Here is a 16,490-nt window from a genome sequence, read left to right on the forward strand (position 1 = left end):
CAGCGACTATGAGAATTGGAGCAGAGAATTCTGAGGGGGGTGGCAGATGGGTGTCAACATCCCAGCTAATGAAAAATTGCTGCTGCCTCCCTCTGAGTTTTGGTTCCACTACACCACCGACTGCACTGCACTTGGGTGAGCAGCCTGCAAAGACAGCCATGTTGCAGCACAGTGGCCAGAGAAGAAAACGTTCTAAAAACAAGAAGAGATGACTTCTGTTTTGGAAAATAAACAAACATATTTTTTTTCTGAGTGAAGGAAACATGTCGTTTTTTTGGGCAAGCCAAAATAAATGGGGTTGGATTGGATGGCCTTTTGGTGACCCTTCCAAATTAGCTTTTGAAAAATGAAAAATAGGACTTGGAGGTTCAAACACCCCAGTCCTAGAGCAAACCCCCAGTTTTCCCCTGTTCAGTGAACACAGGGTGTTGCTCAAAGGGAATAACTCCTACTGTTTTTCCCAGAGGGGCAGAATCCTTCCCAGCAAAGAGCAGCTGCAGTTTCTAGGTAGGGAGGAAATGCCACAGCATTAAGCCAGTAGAAGGCAACCTTCAAATATACACAGTGCCCAAATGTCAATCCCAAACATATCGCCTAAAACACGCACAAACACTCCCCTATTTCCCAGGCAAGTGTGCACAGCTGGGCTCACTCTCCTCCCACACAGACACACAGAACAAGCAGTACCGCTTCCCTGTCCCTCTTGTGTAAACACATCTGCACCACAGCGCTCACACACGAGCCATAAACCCACGCAAAGCCCCTCCGTTGGGGTCTGCCAAGATCCGATTGCTCTCCTCCTAATTCTCACTATCACATACCCCAATGCAGGTCCTACACAACAAAACGAGTTAAATTGACCTTGGTGCAAGGAACTACAGTAAGGTTTTCACTGGGGTGGAAACACAGCTTTATTTAGACATGAGTTGTTTTCTCAAGATTGCTGCTTTTCTTCCACCCTCTATTTTTATCTCATCTTATTCTTTTTTAAACATAACCAGGAAGATATGGATACGTGCATATCTGCATCAACAGAGGCTAGAGCTGCAGAAGAAAAACCAAACTCCGGACTTCGCAGGAATCTTGCCTGTGAATTGTCACTACCACATTTCTCAAACACTCAGAGATCCTCTGATACCTACCATCTGAGTATATTCACAGTTAGAGGAGCAGTATTTCACCCCCTAAGGCAGGAACTTCCCTACAGTAGTTTAAAACATGCTAGTGAATGATTTTACTGCAGGGCAGATGCAAACTGACCTAAAGCAGGTGTGTGAACCACAGTGAACGGTGTGATGAGTTCAGGAATAATTGCTGGTGTGAATGTACCGTTTGTTAGAGGCAGGTGTTTGAGTTTTTTTTTTTTTTGCTCTTTGTGTTTTGCATGTTCTGATACTGATTTTCACACAAGGAAGCGGGCTACAGTTCACACCACGTCCCAGGATCCGTCACAGTGTGCAACCCAAGTCTTGTTTTATCCACACAAAATCTTGTACCTCATTAAAGAGATACAAGCTTTTGTGTAATTGGTCTTGACAGAAGTCTTGTGCTGTCCCTTTTCACAGCTATTGTCCTACCTTCTCTCTTTCATTATCAAACCCCGTATTGTTGTTTTTTTAAGGTGAATTTCCAGCATTGCACTCATTTGCCTGGACACTTTTAAACGGTGTCTGCTAAATTCTCTTAGCAGACAATAAATCTAGCTACTTCATGGTCTTAGAGACTCACTATTTCACAAGCTTGACCCATGGTCCTCTCCTTTGGGGATGGGTGGGAGAAGGAATCAAATCTAATGAAGTGGATTGAGGTAAATATGTGCCGGGATATTGGTGCAATCACAAACAGTTTAGGGTTCATTAAGAAAAACATGAGAAACCCTAATGACAATTCAAGGAGGAATGTGTATATATTCATGCCAAACTATCAGTGGGGTCATATATGGGGAAAACGCTCAAGGGTTTATTCTTGGACAATGAAGGACAATGCTGGAATGAAATGCAGTGCTACAAGAGTACTGGTCTGGACATACCCTAAGTCAATACCTTCACAGATTCCTCTAGAGGACATAATACTCCTAACACAGAATCATCACACTATCATTTTTGTCCTGCCTGCAAGTTTAAAATAAGGTCATGTCTCCACCTAAAACAAAACCTGGATCCATCTCTTATTTTATTTATTATTGCATTTATATCCCGCCTTTTTTCCTCCAAGAAACCCAAGGCGGCGTACATAATCCTCCTCCTCTCCATTTTATCCTCACAACAACCCTCTGAGGTAGGTTGAGCTGAGAGTCTGTGACTGGCCCAAAGTCACCCAGTGAGCTTCCGTGGCCGAGTGGGGACTAGAACCCAGATCTCTCGACTCCCAGTCCAACACTTTAGCCACTACACCACACTGGCTCATTGTGGCAAGTGAGGTTTACGGGCCAGCCTTCCCCAACCTGATGTCCTCCAGATGTATTCGGCTACAATTCCCAGCATGCCCCAGTCAGCCATGCTGTACTGGAGTCTCCTCTGAATGTGGCACTGTTACAAAGGTACAGGGTGCTTCCAGCTAGAGGGTTTCTAGTATTAACAATTTGAAGGCATTCTGCAGCTATGCCATCTTTTTCTCCTTAAAGGATTTTCCACAGCATGGAAAAAAAATGGAGGGAAGAAGCAATGGGAAAAGACGGACAATTATTAATGGAAGTCAACATCGTCTGAACCCCCACAACATTTCATTAATGAAGCAGCATGATTGCATGACAAAAGTCTTGTCTGGAAGCACCCACAGTTACGAGGAGGTAGAAGAAATCTGCAAACTATAATAATTTCCCCCTCTGTGATTCTTGGTCACCAGAGTTTCTCCTTTAGCTTGCCCCAGAGTCAACTTGCAGCCCTCACCCAGTTTTCCTTAGAGTATCGACTCCAAATATATCACCTTCACTCTCTCAGCTCTGTAGACTGCACTTTCCTCCAAGTGGGTATTTGTGATACAATTGAAAGGAAATTATCCCTGACTTTCTAAAATTAGTGCTTTCTAATGCGGACAGTTTGCTGCTACCACTTCTCCTTATAAAGACAGGCAGGGAGTTGGTTTAAAGAAGCAAAATGATTGCATAAAGCAAGAATTCATAGTACTGCAAACATGCCAGCACATATCCAAGCATCCCACCTTGAGATCGGAGGTAGGAGCACGGGGAAGCCACTCCATGCCACACCGTTTCTGTTTAAGCCCAGCCATGCTGTGGCACTATTGCTCTCCCTTTGACAACACCAATACAGCAAACTCAGCCTTACAGAAAAGGAAGATAAGGACGCCGTCCTAAGCTAGATAATCTAAATTGTTTTCTCCCTTTCCTGGTGTCTTTCAGCATGCAAACATTTCCCCCTGTTCTCTTCTTGGTCCAAAGGGGCATCCTAGCCATCATAGCTGCGGAAATGTGCAAAACAGGCAGGCAGGCTCTGCAAATGTTTCTTTGTACAGGGATTACTTTGCATGTGCCTGGGAACTGGTGGATGATGTTGTGCCTCCCAATATATAGGACTGGCACCACACAGAGGGCGCTGGAGCTCTGTGCATGCTCAGTGAAATGTTCATGCACTGCTCCTTGATTGGGGGCGGGGCGGGGGAGATCATTCTATTCCTGACGCGCCTTCTACACTCGGGAAGACAAGTTCTACTTGATGTGCTGGCACTTCTGCTGAAGGCGTGAGAATGACATACGGTCCCTTTGTGGCATATGTGCCAAGTGCATGATCCGGGCTGGATTTCCATTGGCAGGTTACCTGCCTAGAAAGGGGGATTTAATTTCTATGCCATTATTGACTGGAATAAGCAGCAGTGAACCCCGAGCCACTTCCTGTAAGAGCTGCCCCTGCGGAGTTTTAACAGCTTCCATTACCAGGGGTTTAGGATGGTTTATGAGCTAACCCTTGGTAATGAGCCTGCTTAGTTAATTTCAGAGGTTCGGAGGAGCTATTAAGCAAGTGGAATCCATTCAGATCAACCCTGACTCCGAAAGCAGGCCTGGATGCACTTCGCCGCAATATTAGGACACTTTGTTACTTTAGGTACCTTTGTGTCACTCCAAAAGTACAGGGTTTATGGTATTGATTTAAACGTTAATAAGGGGCTCTCAGCCATCCAGCCGGCAACGAGCCTTCCTCATAAACCGAAGGGAAGGTTGCACTATTCCCAGTGCTGAACTACTCATTGCAATACATCCAGCCCTACCCACACAGGGCAATATGCTAACAAGCCAGAGCCAATTAAAAACCTGCCATTTCCGTGAAACTTCACGGTACGTCTCCCCACGCCTGGCGGTCATCATGACGGCTCTCTGCTCCACAGCAACGCGGTCAACACGCACAGCACTTCCGCCTGCTTTATTGCACACATTTTATATACTGTCAACTGAGTATATTTCTCTTCTGTGTCACAGCGGCACGGCCATGCCGGGTTTCGCAAGCATGACGGAGCAAAGCCTGCCGCAGATGTCGCATTTCTTAGCCAATCACGGTGCCCCTCTCTGTTTAAGGATTCCTCAGCCATCACTTGTGTTGGAGAGTTCCACAGGCTAGCCCGCGGGGTGTGGAGTGGACTGAGGTTTTCGTTTGCATTTTCCTCTGATTTTAAGGCAAGAGTATATGGGACCCACACCACATGGTTATCAAAGAGAACAGAAATCTGTACAGCCCGGAATGTGTCGTCGTAGCACATAACTCCGTGAAGGCTTTTTCGGAATCCCTGGACTCTCATCATAATTTTAAAGAAAGAAGTTACTAGCCCTCATGGCTGGGGGAAAAAGTTTCAAAGGATGTCAGCAGTCTCTGAAAAATGCTTTAAAAAATATTGCAGCCTGACCAAGGTTTTCAGTGGTAAAGTACGTGGTACGAGGGATTATTTTGGGTCTCTGCGGTTTCCTTTTGCTTCCCATGTCCATCAGTCATCAATTTCCTGACCCTGTACACTGCCCAGTATGGTCTCTCTCTCCTCCACCTCCAAAAGAGTGCAAATATAGTGAAAAAATAATTTTTAAAAAATCTAGAAGCTGTATCAGAATAAATGACTAAATTGAACATATGCATTTTGAATAATCCCCACAGTTTACTCTGAAAACGTAGCTTTGAATTTTTCAATGATCTTATAGGAAAGAGGGGTGCCAAAGGCCGGACGCACAACCACAGAATACAGACAGGCTGACAAAAACGTCTGGGTCCAAGCCAGCTGTTCAGGACCTCAGAGGAAAAAATGCACCAGCCCCAAACTGACTGTGACCCTGTTCAGATGATATGCTAAGCCATGGTTAGGCCACTAAGCCTTTTGCAGCAAACAGTTAGTGAGTGTGTTTAAACTGTGGTTTATGTAGCCACTATGGTTAGGAATGGTTCACATGACACGCGCAATAATGGTTCACACGACCTGCTAAACCACAATGTTTAGCTCAAAATGCTTAACCACTGTGGCTTAGCGTGTCATCTGATCAGGGTCCGTATCACATCACACCCAACTCCAATACACATGCAGCTCCCACCACTAGGTCTCATGGCCCTCCCCTTCTGGGAAAGGATCACCCAGAGTACTCACCCCCTCCAGCAAGTGTGGATCCAGGCATTCACCATCGTCATTGAACAGAGCATCCCAGCTCTCTTCCACCATGTCATCCTCCTCCCTGCGGGTTGCAGGGCCGACGCTGGTTCTAGTGGGTTCCTCCCGACTGGATGGCACACTCCGTCCAGCTTCTCCTTCAGCCTTGGATGGATGCCACAACCTCACGCCCACATCCCCATGAGTTGGCTGTTCCGCAGAGGTGTCACCTAAGGGTGCTTCTGCTTCGTCCAGAACACTCTCTGGACAGGATGCCATCTTCTCGGAGGCACCTTCCAGTAACCAGCGAGCACCTTCCTCGAAGGAACTGCTTGCTTCAGCACTGCCTCTAACCTCAGTGCATGGATCATCCGTGCCCAACTCCGTTCCTCCCGTTGTCAGTGCAGCCTCAGAGGCATCCACTTCGCACTGGCTGGTGTGATGGGAGAAGCCGCCCCCCTTCTCATGCTCACTACCACACACCTGCCCTATTTCATCCCCCACTACCTCAAGGACGCAATTGGGCAGACCGTCCAACCTCCCAGAGGCCCTAGCTGAAGAGCGTTCGCCTGCAGTCACCCCTGAAGCACCTGGGAATTGCTCGCTTGCGTCCTCAGTTAGGCTGCTTGCCGCTGCCTGAATCAAAGCGCTCTCACTCACGCTGCATTCAGACACATTATCCAATCTGACCCCAACCTGATCGGACACGGGTTCAACTGCCTGATGGGGCAGGCTCCTCTCACTCTCCTCTCCATGCCCTGGTGAGCCTTGCTCCCTTACTTGTGCCTGGGCAGGAGTGCTCCCACCTGCGTCTTTGGCCCCAGTGCCTCCCTTTGGTCCTGTCTGATCTACACCTCGCCACTGAGCCTCTTCCAACATGCTATGGCCACACACCTCTGTCTGACTGGAGTTGCTCTCATCTATGCATTTGCATCTATCGCACTCAGCCACCTCCGTACAAGCCAGCATGACCTTGCCAGTGTGCTCCAGCATGCTACTGTCGCTTGGATCTGCTTGACGGGACACCCCCTCACCTGATGAGAGATCCTCGTGTACCTCTGAATCGCCTTGGCTTACCGGCTTCGTCGGGCTTCCCTCACTAGCCAACGCGTGAGCTTCACTCAGCACTCCCTGCCCCGGGAGCCTCTCCCTGCTGTATTTCTGCACACTCTCTTCACTCAGCCCTACCTGGTGTGGGAGGAGTGCTCCTGCCTGCTTGCTCCTGCCAATGCTGCAAGTCCTTTGGAAAGAGAACAGGCCCTGCTCTGCTGACGGAACCATGCGCTCTTGTCCCCAAGGGCAGTCTACATCGCTAAGCCCTGACTGAAGCCGGAGATTTGCCATCCTCTCCAGGAAATTAGTAGAGTGCGCAGGGCAGCACTCCGGAGCTGCCTCGACTTTGCTGCTGGGCAGTGGAGTGGACGTTTGGTCTAGGAAGATGGAGGAAGGGAGCAGTCTATACCATTCAGGCTTCAGCTGGGATTGCAGCCTCTCCTGGGACTGTGCCTTCACCCCTGGGCTGCTTTGGGGAAACACATTGCTTTGACTCTCATCTCGGGTCGAAGTTCCTCTCCCTCCCTTGGGGAAGCTGGCTTCTCCTTGACCGCTGTGACGGAGGCCTCTCCTTGCTCTGGGACTCTGCCTTGCCTCACATCCTTTTATGCTCTCCATCCCTACGGGGCAACAGCTCTCCTCCCTCCCACTTCCAGTGGGGGCCACTGAGGGGCTGGTTTTGGGGGCTGCCATCTCACGCCGTGCTCTGGGGACATACAGGGCCATGTCTGGTTTCTTGGGCCGTATCCGGGTCCTCTCCGTATCTGGCTGCATAGTGCCACCAACACCTGTAAGAGAGGAAAGCAGTCAGTCCATTGCAGCAGCAGAGCAGCAGAGGTCCATGAGGAGCGGTGGAAGGGACGTGGGATGCCTGGAAACAGCGGCACCAACTGTGTGGAGTGGGTCAAGCCTGGAACAGAGCAAGTCCCAGATGGTGCCTCTTCCAAAAACGAGATTTACTGAAACATGGGGGGAACTAGCCAAGAAAGCAATTTCCTCTGGACAAGGGGATGGGCATATCTGTGCATATCCTTCTGTGTGGCGTTATGACATCATAAGTAACCATGGTTGCATACATTCTGTGAGAAGGGAAACCAAATTCTACTGCAGCGTTCAGATGTTTTGCCTTACTTTATTTTGGTTCCATGGTTCAAATTTTCAATCACTGCACCGTATATTTTTTAATTAAAAAGAAAATGGTGCAGAGGGGCTGAGGCAAGAAGGGCAGGGAAAAGGCATGAGGCTGAATACCCAGTGGAGGTAGGGAATAGGGTATAGTCAGACATGGAGCAGGAAGGAGTAATTTAGTTGACTGAAACACTGGGTCTCAATATTTTGGGACCCAGTGTTTGCCTTCCCTTTTTTTTCAGTGTTTCCAAACTCATTTGCAACCATGAGGCCTAGCAACATACTTTTAAAAACCAGTAATTCCATGCTGGATTTCATAACAGCGTAGAACTTCTGAAACTGACAAAGCTCTGCCTTTTCAAACGTTCTTTCTTTACTCTGAGTTACACTTGGAATCAAATATTCCTCTATAGAAAGCGCTACGGCCAAATACCTTGGCATTTTGATTATCCTTTTGGATCAATAAACTACATTGTGCGTGTTTCTTATAGGCCTTGCATGATGTTTTGATGGCATCCAGCCCCTGTTGTGGCTTCCCCTCTCTACCTTTAAACATTTTCAGATGCAGCTCCCAGGGAAGCAGGATTCGCATGTCCAAATAAGCCACAGTGATTTTGGACTGGGTGCAAGACAGATAACTAACATGACATGCTGTTTTCATTTGCTGGATCCAAGGATGGCTTCCTATTTCGAAAGACGGGTATGACTAAGCTTTCACTTGCTCTCTCCTGCACATTAGCATCTAGACACCAGCCACTTCAAGCCCTAACCAAGCTCCTCTAAGGCTTTTTCTCAGCTTTGTTTGTATCCTGCATGGAACCATAACAGCACTTGTCATAAGCTCAGCTCCTCAAAGGGCTTAAAAATTAGAAATACATGGCTGTCTCCAAAATGCCATAACCCCACTACCACCACCACACAAACTAACTGCTTCCATGTTCAACCTGGTGCTCTCCAAATGTTTTGGACTACAGCTCCCCACATCCCCAACCAGTCTATTCTGTCTGGGGCTGGTGGGAGTTGAAGTCCAAAACATGGCCCAAAGGGTGGGGAAGGCTGTTCTTCATGATAACTACACAAATGTTTGTAACCTATTCTAGCAAACAAAGGATTTTTTTGGAAGATAAGACAGTTTGATAGAAAAAGCAAGGTTTAGAACAGGCGCAACAACAACACATCAATGTAAGAATGCCGTTTCAGCCTATACTTGATTCCTAGCCTAAAGCTGCAGAAGTTACCTTTCCAGTGTCTCAGCCCTGGGGTGGGATGAAAGAGTTTCCCTACTAGACATTTATTTTATACCCAGATTTCCTAATCTGTGCCCCACTGAACTGGCAATGGGATTTTCTCTTTTTTGGTGAAGTGGGGGAGAGAAATTTCCACTACCAAAATCAGTCAAGACAAGCCTCCCTTCAATAAACAAACCAAACCCTTACCCAGGTCTTTATAAGGTGTAGCCCAGTTAGTCCTACTTTTAATGTGCTGCGTATTAACTGGTTGGGCAGAAATTAGTGCACAGAGAGAAAAGCCATTTTCATATAGTTAGCATGTTTGGTTGAACTTCTGCGCAATTAATGGTTTGTAAGCAGGGCTGGCTTCCAAGAAGGTTGTCACACAGAGGAGGGCCAGGATCTCTTCTCGATCCTCCCAGAGTGCAGGACACGGAATAACGGGCTCAAGTTAAAAGAAGCCAGATTCCAGCTGGACATCAGGAAAAACTTCCTGACTGTTAGAGCAGTATGACAATGGAATCAGTTACCTAGGGAGGTTGTGGGCTCTCCCACACTAGAGGCATTCAACAGGCAACTGGACAACCATCTGTCAGGGATGCTTTAGGGTGGATTCCTGCATTGAGCAGGGGGTTGGACTCGATGGCCTTGTAGGCCCCTTCCAACTCTGCTATTCTATGATTCTAAGTGGCACAGTCGTGATTTGCTGAGGCCCCAAGACTACCAAAGTGCTCATCATCTCAGTTCCTGCTTTACACAGAGCACCCCATGAAATCAGAAGCAGCATGAGGGAACCTAGCTTATTGGTCTAGAACAAGGATACAGAAATTCTTTCAACCCAAGGGCCGGATTCCATTTCAGAGAAACTCCCGGGGCCCACGTTTCAGTGGTGGGAGGAACCATAGGCGAAAGACAAATGACCAAACCCTCCCCCAAATGTCAGCATAGTTTAGCTGAAAGCGCTTATTGCCAGGAAATAAGCCTTAGGAGAAGCATTTCAGCCTTTTAGAAAAACTGCACAAAAGTGAGGAAATCTGGGGGGAAAGTGAGTGGCCATCTGGGGAACTCTGGAAGGCTGGAGGTTCTGCGCCCCAATATAGAGGTATAAGCCAGTCTAGAGGCTTGATTATCGCTTATGGTAGGAGAGGTCCTGAGTTCAAATCCTGGAAAAGCCCTGCCCAGGGGAATAGGGAGAAACCATAGCTCAGTGGTAGAGCACATGCTTTGTATGCAAAAGGTCCCTGGTTCGATCTCTGGCATCTTCACATTAAAAAAGAATGAGGTCCCTGACACCCTGGGGAACCAGTGCCAGAGTGAACAAGTAGCCTGGCCAGTCGTAAAGCAGCTTCCGGTGTTCTTAATTCGGGGTGGAGAGAGCATTGTGGGCGCCATGCCCAAAGGTCTCCCAAATCCTGAATCCAACTGGTGGAAACAAGGAACCAGATGGGGAGTCCAAGCCCTCGAGGTAGCAAGCAGACCTCAAACACCTAGAGATGTGGATGAAATGTAACAAGTCTTGCTGAGCAGGCTAAGGAGCTTTCTATGACCCATTTGCTTGCATCCATCCAGAGGGGAACCTAAGTTCATGCTTTTAGATGGTCTAGGTCATAATTTAAAAAGGGGAAAAACCCACAGCCCTAAGCCCCAATAACCTCTCCTTTCTGCTGCCAGATGGAAATGTTCCAGATTCTTATTAAAGTCTACAAAGATTAGATAAGAAATCTAGAGTGCTGTTTTGTTCTCTTCTTCCTCCCCAACTCCAAATTCCCATCCAAACTCAATGCTATTGCAATAGCAACAACAGAAATTGCTATAAGTAAGGCAGGGGAGTGGGGAGGCTGTGCTCTGCTCTCTTGTCTTTGTGACTGTATTCCCACAGATGTGCAATAAGTGCCGTATATACATTCTAAACTGACATACGCCTAAGGGACAGATTTAAGACCTACAAAGAGAGGAAGTAATATCTACAGATTATGCTAAACATGTCACAGCTCCTGCAGGCTACACCTCCGGAAATATATAGTACACATCGAATTAAATTAAGGTTCATACATTAATAAAGCAGGAGCCGAAGATGGGTGCAGAAAGCTTGGCTTTATGCTATCTCCAATGCCTTCCTACAAGAACTATGAAGCCAATAGGCTTCATGGGAGGATGAGTGGAGGTAACTAAATGCTGAACCTGCCTTGTTTAGTTTTAGTTTAAGCCAGAAACTAAGACAGGAGACTCGTGTCCCTCCCCATTTCTTACTGCAATGGACAGAGGCCTATCAGACTAAATGGTGCTTATGGAAAGGCATGAGCAATAACACAAAGTCCAGCCAGTTGCACACACATGGTATGTTCAGTCCATAACTTCCTGCTTTATTGGTTCTTTAGCCCTAGAACAGGGGTGGGTAATTTGTGGCCCTCCAAATGTTTTGGCCTACAACTCCTGTCATCCCAGTATCAGAGGCAGTAAGCCTATAGAATCACAGAATCATAGAATAGTAGAGTTGGAAGGGGTCTATAAGGCCATCAAGTCCCACCCCCTATGTACACCAGTTGCTGAGGAACATGGAAGGGAAGGTGCTGTTGTACTCATGTCCTGCTTGTGGATTCCTGGCCGACAGCTAGCTGGTCACTGTGTGAACAGAATGCTGCACTAGTTGGACCCATGGTCTGATCCAGCATGGCTGCTCTTATGTACTTATCTGTCCCCATTGGCTAAGCTGGCTAGGGCTGGTGGGAGTTATAAGCCAAAACATCTGAAGGACCACAATTTGCCCACTCTTGGCATAGAGAAAAGAAGATCATAGTGGAAGGCCAGTAATAGGTATCATGGATCAGCTGCCATATTCTAATATTGAGAACCTGCTGCCACAACAAGCACATGTTACATGCAAATGGGGAGTCAAATGGCTTCAAAAATGAGAGCTGTTTAACTGCTGGGGGGAAGGCTGGATATTGAGACTAGCAGCGGTAGGGGTGCCCTTGTACCCATCCTGTTGATAACAGTCCGAAAAAGAGGAGGGTTTCTAAGCTTGCCTTTGGTCAGCTCAGCTACATAAGAAGAATCATGATGGATCAGACCAAGGGTCCATCTTGTCCCGCATTATGTTCACACGGTGGCCAATCAGCTGTCCACCAGAAACCCACAAGCAGGACATAAGCACAGCAGCACCCTCCCGCCCATGTTCCCTACCAACTGGTGTACAGAGGGATGCTGCCTTTGATACTGGAGGTAGCCCTTGATAGCCTTCTCCTCCAGAAATTTGTCTAACCCCCCTTTTAAAGCCATCCAAATTCATGGCCATCATTATGCCTTGTGGCAGTGAGTTCCATAGTTTATTACAACTACCACCAACCCCAAAATACAGAGAAAATCAGAAGCACCCCGAAGTGCTGGAAATAAGACCATCACAAGGTACAATCACCCAGGGTCTTGCTCATTTGCCATTCACCAACTGGGACACCACTTGGTGTTGCCTACACTGCCACGAGCAGCAAGGGAGAGCGCCAGGAGTCCTCAGAATTCTGCCTCCAAACCAGCACTTCACATGCTCAGTGTATTAGAACTGTAAGGAGCACCAAAAACCACAGGCACCAATGTGCCTCCTACCAGGACACCTCGTTCGTGTGGGAGTAGGACTGCAGTGTACCCCAAAGCCAGTGTGAGCAGCTGCTATGCACTCAGTTTTCACAAGGCACATTAGGAAGAGGCATTCAGCCTCATGTCGCTTTTGGTAAAAGGTCTCGCTTCCATTCTACAAATGGGGAAATAACTACAGGTGACTGTCCAAGTTTACACATGCAGCAAATTAGGAGCACAGCTGAGAAAAGAGCTTGGAAATCCTGGCTCCCAGCTAGTTCTTCAATCTCAAACCCTGCTGCCGAACCAGGACCAGCATGAGGTGTACAGTCTCCCTCCCCAAGGCCCATATTCCCCTCCAAGGCATGAAAATACCCCCTTTCTCGAGAATCTAGCATCGTAATCCTGATCAACAGAGCCCACATCTTTCTCAACGGCAGGAGCACAGTCCAGGAATCCTGGCTCTTAGACCTCTCATGGCTGCTCAACCACGTTCTCTTCCTCTCATTCAGAGCCCCTTGACCCTTCCCTCCCAACCCCAGACCGCACAGGCTTCCAGGCTAACCACCACCCCCAGGGCCCAGATGCTTGCGGCCCCCACTTGCCAGGGAGATTTATTTTTCATAAGCGTTGGCACAAACAGCAAGGCTGCTATCTGCCAGGCCCCAGGCCCCTATAAATATGCATCAGGCCACGTTTATGGAGACGGATGGCTTGGGGGTCTGTCCTGTGGTTGGGGGGGAAAGGAAGGGTTGGGGAAGGGTGTGGCCACATGATTAATCACTGCCCACTCTGTTTAGGGGTATTCATCATGGCCCACTGTCAGGTAAATCACTGGAAAAACACCTCTCTAGTAATTAATGGGAAGTGACGGATGGACGGCCCCTGGGCCCATTAATCTGGACCATCAGCAGCAGACCAAGATTATGAATGTCAGGATGCATAAACTGTATACCAATCAATAGGGCCAGGAATTCATCCAAGGTACTCATTTCCGAGGCACCTCCGGTGCATTAGGCTGTATTCACCTTCCCCACCCTGCTCCTTTCTTCTCCCCTCCCCTGATTTGAACTGAAAATGGATCCCTCCCCAGCAAGCAGGGGGTGCGGGTGGCATGGAGTCCAGAGGGCAAGTATGCTGCAAAAGAAACCCACAGAAGGCTCAGACGCCGTGCAATATAGGCAGGTGCCCCCAAAGGAAATGCAGACCACACGGCCAACTCAGTCAGGATGTATGTGGAAGCTGCATTTCAATTTGCTTCATTCTGTTACAGACGCATACATACGCATGTCAAAAGGGCGAAAAGCAAGCAGAACTCACACCACATATAACCTGGTAATCAGAAGATACCTGCCTACGTGGCCAAAATTGCATGCCCAGAAGCCTGGGTGGAGTGTGAACTTGCATTAAACAAGGTGCACAGGGAGTGTCTGCCTTGTTTTAAAGTGAAAATGCAGCTTTTTTGCCGCAGTCACTGCTGCCAAAATTCAGCAGAAATTTGGTGGTGACTTGGGTGGGGTGGGGGTGACAGGGGTGCAAAAACATGTAGTATCCCTCAGGCATAGGGACCATACGGGTGAGCTTACCTGCTCAGCCTGCCACTTGCCCCTAGACTACCAGGCAATAACTTCAGAGTCTTTTCCTTGCTGGATTCCTTTATTACTAAAACCTCCTAGAACAGTGACACTCCAAAACCCTGTAGCAAGGCCCACACCACCAAGTGGCTGAAACAGAGGCCCCGCCGAGGCCTTCGATGAGGACCTGGAGACTAGCAGCTACAGGCCTCTTAAAGGTATATACATCCACATATCACATCCCCCCTTCTCCATAAAAACAATAACTTTTGTTCAATTAAATCTTAACTCGTCAATCTCAGCTCTTCACCACTATCCCATAACATAGTCCTTAAACTTCAAGGGTGCCCTTGAAGCTGCTCCGGAAGTTGGAGCTAGTGCAGAATGCTGCAGCTCGGCTGTTGTCTGGAGCTGCCCCTTTCCAGCATGTAACTCCTCTGCTGAGGGAACTGCACTGGCTGCCTATTCGCTACCGGGCCAGGTTTAAGGTTCTTGTACTTGTGTACAAAGCCCTAAACAACTTGGGACCAGGATACCTGAGAGAGCGCCTTCTCCCTTACCAACCTGCCCGGTCACTGAGGTCATCCGAGGGCCTGCTCCTGGTGGTTCCACCTAGATCCATCCTCTGATTGGAATCCACCAGGGGAAGAGCCTTCAGCGTGGTGGCGCCCCTCCTGTGGAATTCCCTGCCTCTGGAGGTCAGACAGGCTCCAACCTTGTACTCCTTTCGGCGCCTCCTGAAAACACCTTTATTCCAAGAAGCCTTTCTTTAACATGCAGCCTTGGATTTCTGTGTTGTTGGGGGTTTTTTTGCTTCTTTTTAAATTTTGTTTTAACTGTTTTATTCTGTTTTTATTTTCATTTTACCTTGTACACCGCTCCAAAAAATTTTCAATGAGGAGCGGTATATAAATATTCTAAATAAATAAAAATAAATAAATAAATAAAAAAGCTGGGGGGTGCTTGTAGCCCATGGGCCATGTCTTGCCCACCCCTGCTACAAAGCCCTGCTATATATTTTTAATATAGAACTTGAAAGTTCCTGAAGACTCCCTGGATAGTTAGTAAAATGCTTTTCTTGCAGAAGAAGGCAGTGACAGTAGAGAAAGCCAGGGTGTCAAGTATGGACAAACAGAATTGTTAAAATCCATTCTGTCTTGTTTCACATTGTCAGAGATTGTCAATGATCAGATGTTGTTCTGTCATCCGCTCACTGACAGAATCAGGTTTTTTGTACAACCCTTTTGCTCGAATGCACACTAGAGAAAACACACACTTGCACTAATGTATATTTGTGCAAATCCTCCCTTCATCCCAAAAGTAAAAACAAACAAGAAAACTGTCCACAAGTCTGCGGAATCCAGGTGACTAAGAAAAACTGGTTCACTGCTGTATCCACAGGTCGGGTTCATAGAAACCTGAACTCATTTGAAGCCATTGTGGATTTCTACGGCATCCCTAGTGTCAAGACAGCATGCTCCAGAGTATGGGGCAAACTTTACACAGGCTAAGGAGTCTACAATCCATTTCCTAACCAAGATGCGGACTGTGCCTTTGGATCTTTTCCATTCTCCAATAAGCTAATTTCACCAGCAGAACGGTCCCCTTCATCTTTATTGACTCGGCACGAAGAGAACGTATCATTAAGACAGCTTCAGGGCAGAGGAGTCATTTTTCAGCACAAAGCATAATCTATTTCTTTCGAAACAGCCACACCTACCTTGGACGAGGGACCGTGCTCAGCAAACTATGTGCTCCAAGCGGGGGTCTCTCATGGCAACAAACTCTGCTACAGCCCAGAAAGGGACAGGGGCACACGCGAGCACTGCTCGCAGACCCCTTTCAGATAGCAATGGCCAGGCAAATAGAAAGCTGGCATTTCTAGAATTAGCACTACAAAAATAGTTACCTGTCATAGGAATATAAGAACGTAAGAATTGCCAAGGTGGATCATACTGAGGGTCCATTTAGTCCGGCACTCTGTTCACATGGTGGCCAACCAGCTGTTGGCCAGGGACCAACAAAGCAGGACACGGTGTAACAGCACCCTCCATATAAGAACAGCCCTGCTGGATTAGACCGGGGGTCCATCTAGTCCAGCATCCTGTTCACACGGTGGCCAACCAGCTGCCTGTGAGAAGCCTACAAGTAGGACATGGCCATAGTGTCACCCTCCTGCTCCCATTCCCCAGCAAATGGCACAGAGAGACATGTTGGAGGTCACATAACCCCATAGGCGCTGCAAAGAGGGCAACAGAATGGTGCAGTTGTCTAAGGGCCCCCCAAACACAACATCATAAGGACAATTAGGCAACTTGCTACAAGACAAGTGGCATTACAAAGATAATGCTCAGGACTGATG

General features: G+C 47.8%; 1 protein-coding gene across 2 annotated transcripts in view; it reads right to left on the reverse strand.

Moving 5' to 3' along the window:
• The window catches only part of R3HCC1L (R3H domain and coiled-coil containing 1 like), a 41,202-nt gene that overhangs the window by 10,915 nt on the left and 13,797 nt on the right, over positions 1–16,490 (reverse strand). The window contains exons 2-3 of one of the 2 annotated variants that reach the window (XM_063132486.1): positions 5,575–7,415; positions 453–503 (exon numbers count right to left, since the gene is read on the reverse strand). In XM_063132486.1, the coding sequence (XP_062988556.1) occupies positions 453–503; positions 5,575–7,401 (1,878 nt within the window). In that variant the 5' untranslated portion in view covers positions 7,402–7,415. The remainder of the gene's footprint in view (positions 1–452; positions 504–5,574; positions 7,416–16,490) is intronic. The other variant, XM_063132487.1, reaches the window with a different exon arrangement.

Source organism: Elgaria multicarinata, chromosome 8 (assembly GCF_023053635.1).
Source record: "Elgaria multicarinata webbii isolate HBS135686 ecotype San Diego chromosome 8, rElgMul1.1.pri, whole genome shotgun sequence".
Taxonomy (NCBI): domain Eukaryota; kingdom Metazoa; phylum Chordata; class Lepidosauria; order Squamata; family Anguidae; genus Elgaria; species Elgaria multicarinata.